At 43.2% G+C, this 13,389-nt stretch overlaps 2 protein-coding genes across 11 annotated transcripts in view; one reads left to right on the top strand and one right to left on the bottom strand.

The window, feature by feature from the left end:
• The window catches only part of PRKCD (protein kinase C delta), a 60,328-nt gene extending 53,755 nt beyond the window's left edge, over nucleotides 1-6,573 (top strand). For all 4 annotated transcript variants that reach the window (XM_088061831.1, XM_088061830.1, XM_088061832.1 and 1 more), the window contains exons 13-18: nucleotides 491-582; nucleotides 2,022-2,084; nucleotides 3,240-3,378; nucleotides 4,201-4,389; nucleotides 4,622-4,750; nucleotides 5,977-6,573. In XM_088061831.1, coding sequence (XP_087917957.1) covers nucleotides 491-582; nucleotides 2,022-2,084; nucleotides 3,240-3,378; nucleotides 4,201-4,389; nucleotides 4,622-4,750; nucleotides 5,977-6,135 — 771 coding nt within the window. In that variant the 3' untranslated portion in view covers nucleotides 6,136-6,573. The remainder of the gene's footprint in view (nucleotides 1-490; nucleotides 583-2,021; nucleotides 2,085-3,239; nucleotides 3,379-4,200; nucleotides 4,390-4,621; nucleotides 4,751-5,976) is intronic.
• Nucleotides 6,574-8,872: 2,299 nt separating this feature from the next.
• LOC102112058 (6-phosphofructo-2-kinase/fructose-2,6-bisphosphatase 4) overlaps nucleotides 8,873-13,389 on the bottom strand; it is a 50,703-nt gene continuing 46,186 nt past the window's right edge. For all 7 annotated transcript variants that reach the window (XM_014251751.2, XM_014251752.2, XM_088061717.1 and 4 more), the window contains one exon: nucleotides 8,873-11,665. Coding sequence is in view for 2 of the 7 variants with exons in the window: in XM_005522177.3 (XP_005522234.1) it covers nucleotides 11,606-11,665 (60 nt within the window). In the remaining 5 variants the exon portion in view is untranslated. The remainder of the gene's footprint in view (nucleotides 11,666-13,389) is intronic.

The following is a 13,389-nucleotide window of genomic DNA, read 5'->3' as shown; positions in this document are numbered from 1 at the left end:
GCCTTTTAATGGTGCTGATAGCAGCAGTCAATTGAAAGTAATTTAGTGATGCAAGAATTAAATGTCTTTTTCCTGTGCTCTGTGCAATAATTTACGGGCCTAGTGGAAAGTAAGTGTGAGTATGACCAAACATATCTTGGTAAGGACAGAATAAAATCAGAAAAACATCTATGCTGCCTGGAACAAGAAGGAGTTTAAGTCCTTGATCTGAGCTTTGCACTTGGTGAGGGGAAAAGGATGACTGTCACAGATTGAAGTCAGGAAGTCTGCTTAAGTGTGTGTGAAGTCTAGAAACCCACAGAATACAAGATCAGATATTTATATTTACAAGACCAGGCCACTCAATTCTGTAGGAGCCTCATAGTGGTGCATGAAACCAAAAATCCTTCAGAAGAGGGAAGCGGAAGCTTGGTGCCCTGGAGGCACATTGCTACTTTTTCTGGTTGGATAGCATCAGTAATTGTTTCATTCCCTGGTTATCTTGCAAAAGGATCATTTGTTCTTCGTTATGGAGTTCCTGAATGGGGGAGACCTGATGTTCCACATCCAAGACAAGGGGCGTTTCGACCTCTACAGAGCAACGTGAGTCCTCAACCTCTCATTCCCCACCTCCAGGAATGATTTTATCTCAGGGTTTATGGCTTCTAGTTCTTACCTGCAGTCAAGTTTCAATGGCTGATGGTTGAAAAGATGTTTCTAGGTTGAATACAATGAAGTTCACTTAATGATCTGTGGAGTTGGGCTTTCTTAATTTACGTAACAGTGTGATGTTGTACTTCATGGGATGCTTGTTCCTAGAGGTGCAAAATAAACTGAAACATGAGCCAGCACTGAAAAGAAAAAGGCACAGCTTCAGTGTACTTTAGGAGAGTATTCTGATGGAAAACAGCATGGGGGAAAGAAGTTGAACACTTCCTGCTATTGCTAAATTGACATGATAATACAAAAAACTGTACATTCCATGAGATGCTAATTAAATGGGTAAGCACTTTGTTTAGTAAGTGCACTTGTGTCAGTCATCTGTGACTCAAGCTTTCAGCTCCAGTGATCGTTAAAGGATACAAAACTATTGTATTATTGTTACTTTAGCTATCATTTTCAGTTTGAGGTCAGTTTCTACTTCTGTCATCCAAACCCATGGGTGTTTTAACGGCATCATCAAAGCGGTGGCATGTAAACCTTGAAAAGTAACAGTGCAGAGTACTGGACCTATCTGTAAGCCCCAGAAAAATTATCTCTGTTAGTGCAGTGCCAGTAAGGATTGCTGACTGGATGGGATCACAAGAAAGTTGTATAGGTCACTCCCTTCCTACTCTCCCCAGCAAAAATGTGGATAAAGCCCCTCCAGCTTACCTGCATCCCAGCAAACATCTGTGCCTCTGGCATCCTCTCTGGGTACATTCTGTGCCTATTTGTTTTGGACCAACATTCATCTGCCATACAGAAATGGAAATAGTTTTGTATTTTTCCAATTAAAAAAAAATAAATTATGCTTTTTGGGGCAGAGGGAAGCATTCTTTCAGATTTTCCTTCATGTCCCCAAGATTATCACCTGAAGTGATGGCCTTTTTCAGTCTGTCTGTTGTGACCAGGCAGGTGCAGAGGGAGACAGGTGAGGCCCAATTCTAACCTTGCCACTGGTGCCCAGTCCCTCCTGCAGCAATTCTGGAGGGCTGAGCTCCCAGTAGCTCCCTTTCAAAAGGCACGTGCCTGTCACTAAAACTACACCAAGACTGTGTTAGTAAAGAGGAGGAAAGGGATGGTGTTCCCTGATAGTGCTGAGCATTACAGCAGCTGCTGCTGTGTCCCCTCTGCTGTTTGGTGTTGGACACTGCCGATGTGTGGTGAAGGGATTAACTTGCAGGTTACAGCAGCTGGCTGCATGAACACAGAGATACTGGGATTTAAAAGATGTGTACAGTGCTTCTCACTCCATGAAAGGATGCCCACAGCATTATTTTGGCTACCTGCATTGACTGTTATAACTGAGCAAAGATTAAAAGATGTTTTGGTCTTTTCAGGTTTTACGGAGCTGAAATTTTATGTGGGCTTCAGTTTCTTCACAGCAAAGGCATTATTTATAGGTGAGTACCAGCTAGCTCCAGGCTGGGACCTGGGAATTGTCTTAGCACTTCATGCATCTTTGGATTCCTGACTGATCTAGAAAGCACAAGCTGTCTGTCAGAGATCTGAGGTAGTTCCAAGGCCATTAACATGCCTGAGATAAATCTCTATTTGTGTAGTTTTTTCCTTGGCAACTGGAATGATGGAATGGGATTTGTGCTACACAAAAGAAGTCTTGTTTCAGTTATTTTCAAACACTGCCTTCCAATCAAGAATCTATTTAGTGTGGAGGTCAGGGAGAGGCTCCTTGAGCAAACCACCAAGGTGAAGTTCCCTGCTTTTGCCTTCTGATGAAACCACATTGATGCTTCTGCCTCACCAGGTTGAAGCATCAAGGGCCAGACCGTGGTCCACTGCTGGTACTGGGAACTTCAGTTACCCAGGAGAAAGGAGTGCCCTGCTCTTATGTGAAATTCTCTGCTCTATTTCAGCCCTTGGTAAGCAGAGGGCTGTTCAGTTTCTCTTCAGCCTGCCCTCCTTGGTATGTGCATTTGCAGCCAGATGGACAAAAAATGCAGCATGGTCAAAGGGAGGGAATGTAGCTTTTGGAAACTGCTGGGAAAAAAGCTCTTTCTTGGTTGAATAGTGTTGTTCTGAGAAAAGACATGAATTGGACCCCTCACAGGCCATGCCACGTGAACTTGGGCTGTAACCAGGAGCAAGTCACAGGTAGTGTTAAGAGCTGGGCAAGTGTCAGACAATCAAATTCCTGCCAAAGGCTCTCAGAACCCAACACAATCCTTCTTTTGAGCCCTGGAGCTGGTGCAGCACTGCTGTGTCAGCTGCTGGGGCATTAACTCACGCTGCCTTCCAGCAGCAACAGAAGCTCTGGCTGTGCTTCTGGATCTGAAAGCAAATGTGGACAATTATAAGGTCACATTCTATATGTACACCTCAGCCTCTTATTTTCTTTAACAGGAGAGAATTCTTCCCTTGTCCCTCATGCTTTCAAAGCACAAAGAAGTACCATTTTGGATGGATTATGTTGATGGATGATTATTTTCTTGAAAAGCCTCTGTATATGCAGTTGGAGAGGTGTTTATCAGTAAATAAACTGTGTGCATCTAATTACAAAAACCACTTAAAGCACAACATTTTTAAAATACTTCTTGCAGAGACCTAAAACTGGACAATGTGATGCTTGATAAAGAAGGCCACATCAAAATAGCTGATTTTGGAATGTGCAAAGAAAACGTTGTTGGTGACAACAAGGCGAGCACCTTCTGTGGGACCCCTGACTACATCGCTCCCGAGGTCAGTATGGCCCACACAGACACTGCTGGCAGGGATTTAGTGCCCTGATGGTACAAGAGCTGCTGTGATTAATCACCTCTTTGTAGACTGATAGTTCAGGAAAGTCCAGTCTAATTAGAGGTAGAAATCAGAGAAAGAAATTGTGCTTTTTTATAGAGAGTACTTGAGATTTTAAAATGCTCTGTAAGTTTAAAGAAATGGGTTTGGAAAGTTAAAATGCTCAGTTTTTTGAGAGCTAGGGGTTAGGTGTAGCCAGCACACCCATGAGGCTCCTGCAAAATGAATCTGTGTATGTGCACTGCAGATGGAGGACAGACTTGTCCCTGTGCAACCAACCAGAATTCAAAACAAGAGGAGCTTTTAAGTGGAATCTCAGAGAGTTTAATTCTGTGTGTTACAGTTATTTTTTTTTTAATCTCATTTGCAAAGCAGCTCAACTATGGTATTTGACTTTTAAAGTTACAAATTATGTCAAAGACTTTTTTATGAATCTACTTTGCATAACTACTTGCTTGTCCCTTCATCTTGTAAAGAAACTAGAGAGGATGTTTTTTAAGTCTATGATTACTTAAAGTTAAGGGAGAAAATTTCTGAAGGAGAGCAAAGAGCTGTCCATGGAGCTGGCCACATTCCCACCAACAGCAGCCTAGGGTAAAACCACAGCTCTGCCTCATTGTCCACAATTGCTCAGAGAGATGGATTTTTACTTTTCCCCTAAGTGCTCTAGTCATTAAAGATTCTCTCTTCAAATACCTCTCCTGGTTTTTGGGATGTATTGCTGCTTCTGACCTCTTACCTGTATTCCCTCCTGTGTGGCCCAAGATCCTGCAGGGTTTGCGCTACACGTTCTCTGTGGACTGGTGGTCATTTGGGGTGCTGCTGTATGAGATGCTGATTGGCCAGTCCCCTTTCCATGGGGATGATGAAGATGAACTGTTTGAGTCAATCCGAGTGGACACCCCTCACTACCCACGCTGGATTACCAAGGAATCAAAGGATATATTAGAAAAGGTAGGACTGATGATCAGCTTGGGGTCATGTCTCTGTGCAGGGAGAGACAAATCTCCTAATAAAAGAGCTGTTTATCAGCAGATTGCTCTTACAAAGAGAAAGCCAGGTCAGATTCCTAATGCTCTGTTTGCTGTCAGCACCCTTAGTTGTTTTAGCATCATACCTGTAATTCTTCCACAGCTGTGCACCTTTGGAGCAGTTCTAATGCTCTGCTGGGTGTCTTCTCTTGCAGCTCTTTGAAAGGGATCCAGCAAAACGACTTGGGGTCACTGGGAATATCAGAGACCATCCTTTCTTCAAAACAATTAACTGGACAGCGCTAGAGAAGAGGGAGGTGGACCCTCCCTTCAGGCCAAAAGTGGTATGTGGGTTGTTCTTTGTTTTTAGCAAACAGCAGCCCAGGGTAAGGGCTTCTGTGCCTGCACAAAGGATCCTACTGCCATTCTCTCCTCACATTTTACACATGAGAAAGTTGTGTATCTGTAAGCCCACCGTTCTTGGATGGTTCACTTCTGCACAGGTGCACTGTACTCCTTTGACTGCCCTGAGATCTTCCTGTGCAGATTGTCTTCCCAGTGCTCTCGAGGAGCTTCTTTAGAATGTTCAGGAAAACCAACAGAAAGCTTTAATCTCCATTCCCCTCTGTGTCAGAATGTTCACAGTTCCTTGCAGTTTGTTTTTCTGAAATGCCACATGGGAGCAGCAGTAGCTCCAGGCTGCTCCCTGACTGCAGGGACTCTGCAAGCATTATATCTCTGCTGCTTCAAACTCACCCAGGCATCTCCAAGGGCAGAAAGCAGCAGCATTCTCTAAGCCACTGAACTTGGAATTAATGTACATGCCTGATGTTACCTGGAAAAACACCTACACAACAGACTGTAACTCAGTCTGTATCACAGTGGATGCTGCTGCTTCAGCTCACCTGGTTAAAAATCCAAACCAGTGTTTCTCCAGCCTCTTACTAGAACAGGTGAAATGGTCTGGAGGCAAGAGTCTTTTTAAAATCTGCTCTGTGGAGAGCTGTCCCCTTCCAACACACAAGGTTTTGTGTTGCTTGTTCTCAGAAAAGTGGGAAATCTGGGAACATAAGGACCCTATAAACAAATCTTTCGTGGTTCAGAGTGTAAAACAGTTTCTAGTTACATGAATATTTATGAAACACAAAACAGCTGCTATAGGGCATTGCTTTATTCTCTGAACAAGTACAACTTGTAAAATGTTCTCAGGAATTAAAACATTTTGGTTAATATAGCAAGAAATGTTGGTCTGATGTGTAAATTAATGCTGCATTGCTTTTGTCAACAGATGATCTTTGGGTAACCCAGTGTAATCTCAAATCCAGTTGGTTCTTCTCCAAAGCAACTTGCATTTGGTTTTTCTGTTGCTTTCCAACTAACACTAAGAAAGTGCCCAGTTATAATCTTAGTCTTTTTAAAATAGGTTGAAATGAGATTTTTTTTTTTTCTCTCTCTAAAGCAGGGGAAGGAGGGAGGGAGCTAAAAGACTAACTTCCCAACATTTTGTATTTAATTTGTTCTAAAAGAAAATGACAAAGTTTGTCTCAAACTGCTTCCCTCTCTACCACAGAAATCAGCAAGTGACTACAACAACTTTGACAGAGAATTTCTGAGCGAGAAGCCAAAACTGTCTTACAGTGACAAAAACCTGATTGAGTCCATGGATCAGTCTGCATTTGATGGATTTTCTTTTATTAACCCAAAATTTGAACAGATCTTGAACAAGTAAGTCTCTGGCCAGCTGGACTTTAATGAAGGGTTACACTTTACAAACCCAGACTCCCAAGTGTTAATGCATCCCAACAACGTCGATACTTCAGAATTATACACGGTAGTGTGAAGAATTGTGTTCAACTCCTGATTTATTGGCAGTGTTTCTATGCATGGTTGGGTTTAAGGTATGTGAATCATGTGCATTATTTTCTCTGTTTGGGAAAATGTAAATTCTGTTTGGTACTTGAATGTAGTTATGTTATATATATATGTGTGTGCTGTATATTTTGCTCGAGAGAAGACATTGGGGAACAGAAGATGTCTTTTTAAAATGTATTTGAGCCCTTTGGTTCTTTTATTTAATGTAACTTTCATTCATGCCTCTATGATTTTTAACTATATACAATTTAACTCAAGTTGTCTTTAAACTACAGTAAACAATAATGCTTGGTCAGCCCTGATCACTTTCTTAAAATATTTGTTGTTTTTGTGAATTAAACAAAAGGAAGTGTCAGGCAAAAGCAGAGATTCCTTGTGTGACACCAGCTGCTGTGGGAAACTGCTCAGGGGTGCTTTTGCTGAAAAAATGCTGCATATTTATTCCAAGGCAGTCCAAGTATGAGACAAAGAGGCCTCAGCATCCCAGAGCAGCTTGATCCTGCCTGGGAATGTGAGGTTCTGCCACTAAATGCCACTTCCTGCTCAGAGCCACAACAGTCACAGCAGGACAGAGCCCAGGTCATGACTGCAGCGTTACTTGTCTGCTCTTCCTGAGGAATTATTCTGTGTAACTGCCAAACACAAAATCCTTCTTCCAGTTTTACTTGCTTGTTTGTAACACAGCAGCTGTGTTCCTCCTGCTCCAGATCCTGCTTTCTTGCAACAACTACTTCTGAATTTTGATTTTTAGCCATTAGTGATAAAGAAAAACTAATGTAATTGCTGCAAAGCTCCTTCCCAAACCTTCACCTTGCAGTCAGCTCATAAAATTCAGGCTGAAGCAACGTTTTCTGTATCTTGTAACACTTTGCAAAACATTACAAATTATTTGATTTTCTCAACACTGAGCAGGCAGAAAAAAATGTACAAGTGTCAGTTCACCCAAGACTTATGGAATGCTACAGAACTCTTAGGAGCACCCTGGAGGTTCAGGGTAGTTTCAGACTGTTAATCCTGCTGCAAGAGCAGCAGAAAGCTGTAATACTTTGTAGAGACTCAAAAACAAAATAGACTGCTGCCTTTGTTCTGCTCCTTAAGAACAGCTCTAGCTTCTTGTGGTAACTCAGGTAATGCCAGCATGACTCAGATGCCAGACTGAGGCTGGAAGGGGCAGAACACAGCTGGCATTTCCAAACAGCTGGGGCTGGCGTGGTTTACCTACCCCAGTCCAAGGGGAACAAGCAGTGCCCTGCGAGGTGCTGCAGGGAGGAGAGCAGGAACCTGAGCTTTTCCCATTCTCAAAAGCTACAGAGTCACTTCTGGTTGGCCATTTTTCACCAGAACGTGATTCTGCTTTCCAGGGTGAGAGCTGGGCCCTTTCACCCAGGCAGATACACATTTCTAGGTAAGAAGTTACAAATGTGTGTGCCAGCAGCAGTGGGAAGCTGTTACAAATTTTAAGTAGTATTAAGTATTCCTTGTGGGAATGCTGGCTCCCTGTGCTCACCTGCTTTGTTCTGGAGTCACAAGTGCCAGATCTGCTCAAGAGGCTTCATACAGCAGCTCCTTCAGCTGGCACCTGAGGTATCAGGAGCACCTCCTGCTGCCACAGCTGTGCCTGACTGTACTCACAACACAGGGGCACAGTTCCCTTTCCTCTGCAGAGCAGCTCCTCCAGCCCTCCTCCACAGGAGCCCTGTCCTGTGAGCCCCTGCACAGGGCCCTGCCCTGCACCACTGACACCTCCTGGCAGCACAGGCACAAAAGCTCCACAGCCTGGGGCAGCTCCTCCACCTCCTCTGCAGAACTGCTGCACCCCAGGGCCACCTGTGAGCACCATCTGGGCTCACTCACCCATCAGCTCTGGATCATCCTCATACTACAGGAAGTTTCAGCTATTAAAGGATTTTGTTCAGAAAGCAGCCTAAAAACTCTAAAACAAACAAAGAAGTTACCTGCTCCCCAAACAGAAATACACAGTAGAATTAAAAAATTATGAAAACACTCCTCACCTAGCAGAGAAGAAACAAGTGGTTACCACCTGGGGGGCTGCAATCAGCAAGACATAAAAATGTGAGTACATAATTCTAGAAGCACAAAGCAGTAATTAATTTTGTCCTTGTCATTCTGAAGGCTAAGTACCCTTGCAAATTTAATGCCCTCCAGCTCCCCCCTCTGCATACAAACTTGTACTGACAGGCAGCATTTGGCTGTTGGTTTTCAGCTTTTCCAAACACCAGCAGCATGTTCAAGAAAATGTAAGAACAGTGTAGGTCTGAGAGGGTGGAGCAGATCTTAATCCCAGTGACCAGGTAAAGTTAATAAAGTCTTACCTTTCTCCTCCACCTGCAATCCTGGTATGCTTTTATTTAATCTTCCAACTTCTTCCTCCATTATTGAGTTTCCTACTTGAATCAGTAGGATTCAACTTTGTCACAGTAAAGCAACCAGAGGGTGAACTAGTTTAGCCCTTACATTGATACCTAAGCTCCCTAAACCCAGCTTGTGGAAGCTGTGGAACCCTGCTGAGGCTCAGGGACACTCACCTGGCACTTCAGCCACTGGAAATAGACATGGAAAGAAACACACATCAGTGCATCTTGTAGCATTTGATCTTTATTACTTGGATCAAAGGTCAAATGATTACATTTGTCTGAAAGATCACAACAAAGGCCAACAATGTAAGAAAGGATGGTTTAATCCCATTTGAGAGACTGTATCTGAGCCAGGCACACACAGAACACAGGCAGTCAAATGGTACAAACACAAAGGTCAGGACAAGGGTTTTCCCTTCCCCTGGCAATGACTGTTCTGTCAGGACTGGGGGACACACACTTTTAGAAAGTGACAATTAATGGCAATTCTTAACTGTGCCTTCCCAGAACAGCAGTTAGGATTACAGCCTGGGAGAACCCATCACTCCAAATCTACATTCAGCTCAAATCTACATTCATCATCCACACCTGCTCTCTCCAGCCAGGGTCAGATGCAGTCACTGATTTAGTACCTTCCTACCCTAGAACCAACAACTTTTTATTTTTTTTTTCCTCTTCAAGTATCAGCACAGTAGTTTATTTACACTTGTATACAACTCTTTTTACTGAACACCCATTGCAGTAAAACACTCATCACAGTATATTTGAAAGCAGGCTATAAAAATACCTACTGTACATAGAACATTGTAGCCTCAAGGATGTTACAGAACCTCTGACAGATCAGAGAGGTAAAACAAAGGGGCAGAGGAAACACTTCAAGCCGTGCTTGTCAGCAAAGAGAAGCAGCCCCTGGGCTCAGCTTTCACTGAGGGAAGCATTTCTGCCCACATTTCTTCAGCCAGGTCTAAGCTCACAGTCTGCCAGTAAAATCCACTTCTCTAATGCAGCCTCCTGGGATTTTTACAGATAAATCCTGACATTCTCAGTGTAAAAACTGTTTAACCACCCCTCCTGTCCCAGCAGAGGAGCGAGGGCTGCCTGGAGCACAGCCCTGCTTTCCCACACCACAGTGGGAGGGGATATTGCTCCTTCAGTTGTGCTACAAAGGTGGCCTTGTTAACCACACCTCAATAAATGCACTTCTCTGAGCAGTGCCAGGCAGGCTTCTCTCCTCACCCCACAATTATGGACACAGCTGAATTAATAAAGGTCTGAAATGGCATTACCATAACACACACACACACACACACACAAAGCTTTAGACAGCAGCGCTTGAAGCAAAGTGTTCCTGGTCATTCTGCACCCTCCACATTCCTCCTCTGAAACAGAACCCAGCAATGCACTATGGCTTACTTCCAAAGCTGAATATATTGCTGAATTTAGCTTATTAAAAAAAAACCAAACAACAAAAAACACAACAGCAGCACATTATTGTATAAACCCTGCACAAACAAAAGACAATTTAGCCCTTGCCTGCAAAACTATGTTACCAGGGCCTGGTATTTCACACAGGAATTCAGGAAAGAAAAAAAAAACAAAACAACAAAACAACCCCAACAACTCACATGGTAAAAGCTCAATTAATTGGAGAGAATCTTTAGAAAAAAACAGTCCAGCTACCAAAGAATAGTTTCTCCTCATTTCAGAGCTAGAGCCAGCAGCAGTGCTGGCAGCTCACTTCAGTTGTCTGGTAACACACATACAAAATACACTTTGATTTAGTACAGTTAAAAGGTTGTGACCTTGACAGACAGAAAATTCCATTTTTAGCACTGGAGTTTCACTAGGTGTAAAAGAGCAATGAAGAACTGGGATGATGGAAAGTGCTTAAAAACAAAACAAAAAACCCCAAGGCAAGTGTGCCATGTTAAAAATTATTTCAGCATTTACCTGGTGTTTTTGTTGCATGAGCTGTTAGAATGGTTAAACTCACCTAACCTTTCTGTACTGTTTCCTGATGTAGGTATTAAATGTGGCTATAAAAGAGAAACATATACTATTATGTTGAAATTCATTCCAAAAGTTCTCTAAAAATATAATGACAACACTAGCAAGACAAGCAGCTTTTCCAGCCCTTGACAGGCTGAATCCTTTTCCCCTCCCTTCCAGGTTCAGAGAAGCTGCTCATCCCCTCCCATAACTGCAGCAGAAAGGATGTGACTCTCTCCATCTCTTGATTCATTCCTCAGCTGTCACTCACACTCATGTCTCCCACTGCCCTCCAAAATACACCTGCTCTCTGGAAACTGTTAAAATCTTGCTAAAACAGCAGAATTTCCCAGGCAGCAAATCCAGCTTTAATGCTTTGATTTTTCCAAAGGGAACATCTCCCTTGTGAATTTCAGAAAAATCTGAAGTTGTGGCTGGCAAACCAAAGTTCAATTTAAAACACAGGACAATTATCAGAGCTGATGGGCTTCCCCATTTAAAGCAGCTTTGCAACATGAAGCCTCCAGTGCTCAAAATGCAGAATTTTGCCCAGGTTAGATACACCATCAAAAAAACTCCATGTAATTCTAGGCAATCATTCACAGTAAAAATAAGAGCACTCTCTGAAAAAACACTTACAAAAGAAAATAAAATCTAGTTAAAATCTGACAGTAAAATCAACACGGGCAATTAACCACCTTGCATTATCCACGGACGAACAGTAAAAACCCACCGAAACTGCACAAATTTACATAAGAAAAATCTAAAACCAACTCTGCTCTGCTTCCCACAATCTTTTCACTGATACCTTTTGAGTTATCCACGAGCACAGGTTTTGTCCAAAGAAGTGGAATCACATTCGAAATGTCTCCAAGGGAAGGGGAGGCACGTCCATCCCGCCCCGCTCTGACACCGCCGGGCCCTGAGCTGCTGGAGGAAGGGCTGCCGCCCCAGAAGCTGCAGCTATAGGTGGGTGGGGACTGTCCTCAAAGCTTCTTCTCTCGACCTATTCACACCTACATTCTGAAAATTTAAAGACAAATAAATAAAAATAACATTTTAAAGCAAAGGTCTCACAGGCAGCCATGGCTTTTGCTCAGCACGCAGCTGTTACATGTCGCAAAAGGAGAGCAAGTTGTAACGCTTCTTTCCTCAAAATGCTCTGTAAAACAGCAGGAAAGATCCCAGCCCCTGGGCAGGAGTCAGAACCAGGCTTGGTCCCAGTGCCAGGAGCTTTACAGAGCCCCCCAGACAGCCAAAAGCAGGATCTGTGCTGCCAGTGAAATGCATCCCTCAGACCTGTATCACAGCAGGTCTGGCAGGACGGTTGATCCCTGTACACCATATGCAGGTCTCAGTGTTACAGCTTTTAGACTATTGTTTTCCATTAACCATTGTTTAAACCACATTTTTCTAACCTACTGTTTCTCTCGGTCTTTATGCATGTAGTGGAAGGAAAATGAGAACCCTGCAAAGGCCATAAAGCACACAGGAATCAATAAAATCTTGAGGGAGGGAAGCCCGCCTCTCCTTGTTGCGAGCACACTCCAGGAAGTAATTCCTTAACACCAACAGCCATAAAGCCAATCCTGATCCTATCTGTGATTACTGGAATTACTGGAAGAACTCTGAATAACTCCCTGAAGAGCTGGTAACATAAAGTTTAAATGCACTTTGGGATACACATGGCATGTGGCAGATGTCACACTGACATCAGGGAATGCTCCAGTGGTTTTATAACCACATTTATTAGAGTTTACATACAAAACAAGTCTCTGCAGTCCAACTCTGGGGAAAGGAGAGTCCCATGAGGGGCCCTCTCAGCACATGCAGACACACAACTCCATCAGTCAAAACTCATCAACTCAAAAAGCAATTCAATCCCTTCCCCAGCTCCAATTTCTAGATTTTCAGCCATTTCTTATGAAAGCAGGATATAAACAAGCAGCACCAGATTCTCCTTGGAGGTTGGATTCTGCCACCATTGCTCTGCCCTTACCAGTTCTCTTAAATCCACATCAGCCCTTTCCTTTGCATCAGCCTTCAAGCCCTTGGGTAAATCCCCATTTTCCACCATAAACACCAAGGTTTCTGGGAACACACACAGAAAATGCTGATGGACAGAGTTGTCCAAGTACTGGAAATCTCTGCACACACCAGCCTGACCCACTCACACGTCTCTTTGAAGGAAAGCAAAGCAACAACCCTGTTTCAAAAAGAAGCTTCTGAAAGACACATCTCTTCTGCAGCAAGGGGAAAGCATCAGTATCTGCTAAGAACACAAGGAGTTAGCAAAACAAGTCATATTCTGCATAGTTATAGGGAAAAAAAACCCAAAACAACAACAAACCAACGGAACATGATGGCATTTGGTGTGTTTGTGTTTTTCTTAGCAATTGATGCGACGTACCCAGAATTTCCCTGGGACTGCAGAGAGGTCTCCACAGGCACTCCCAGAATACAGGCTGAAATCTTTTAAGCTGAACATCTGATGTTGATTCAAAGAAAATTAAATGGAGCATGAAATGGCACATCAAAATGCAGGAATCCAGAGGTACTGGAAATTAGTCCACAAGCAGCAAGAGCTAGACAGCTCAAACATGAAGCTAAAAGGAAATGAGGTGATTAAGGCAAGGCAGAAGACACAGCTTATTTCAGTCAGTGAGAGGTATTGGATAAAAGCAGCATTCTGACAACTAACACAGACCCAAAGGGAATATTGATAAGCAGGCAAGAAAGCTGAAAGC

Source organism: Pseudopodoces humilis, chromosome 13 (genome assembly GCF_049639895.1).
Source record: "Pseudopodoces humilis isolate 2021_Gansu_Grassland_sample_001 chromosome 13, ASM4963989v1, whole genome shotgun sequence".
Lineage (NCBI taxonomy): Eukaryota > Metazoa > Chordata > Aves > Passeriformes > Paridae > Pseudopodoces > Pseudopodoces humilis.
The sequence above is the reverse complement of the archived record's forward strand: the minus strand, read 5'-3'. Positions and strand labels throughout refer to the sequence as shown.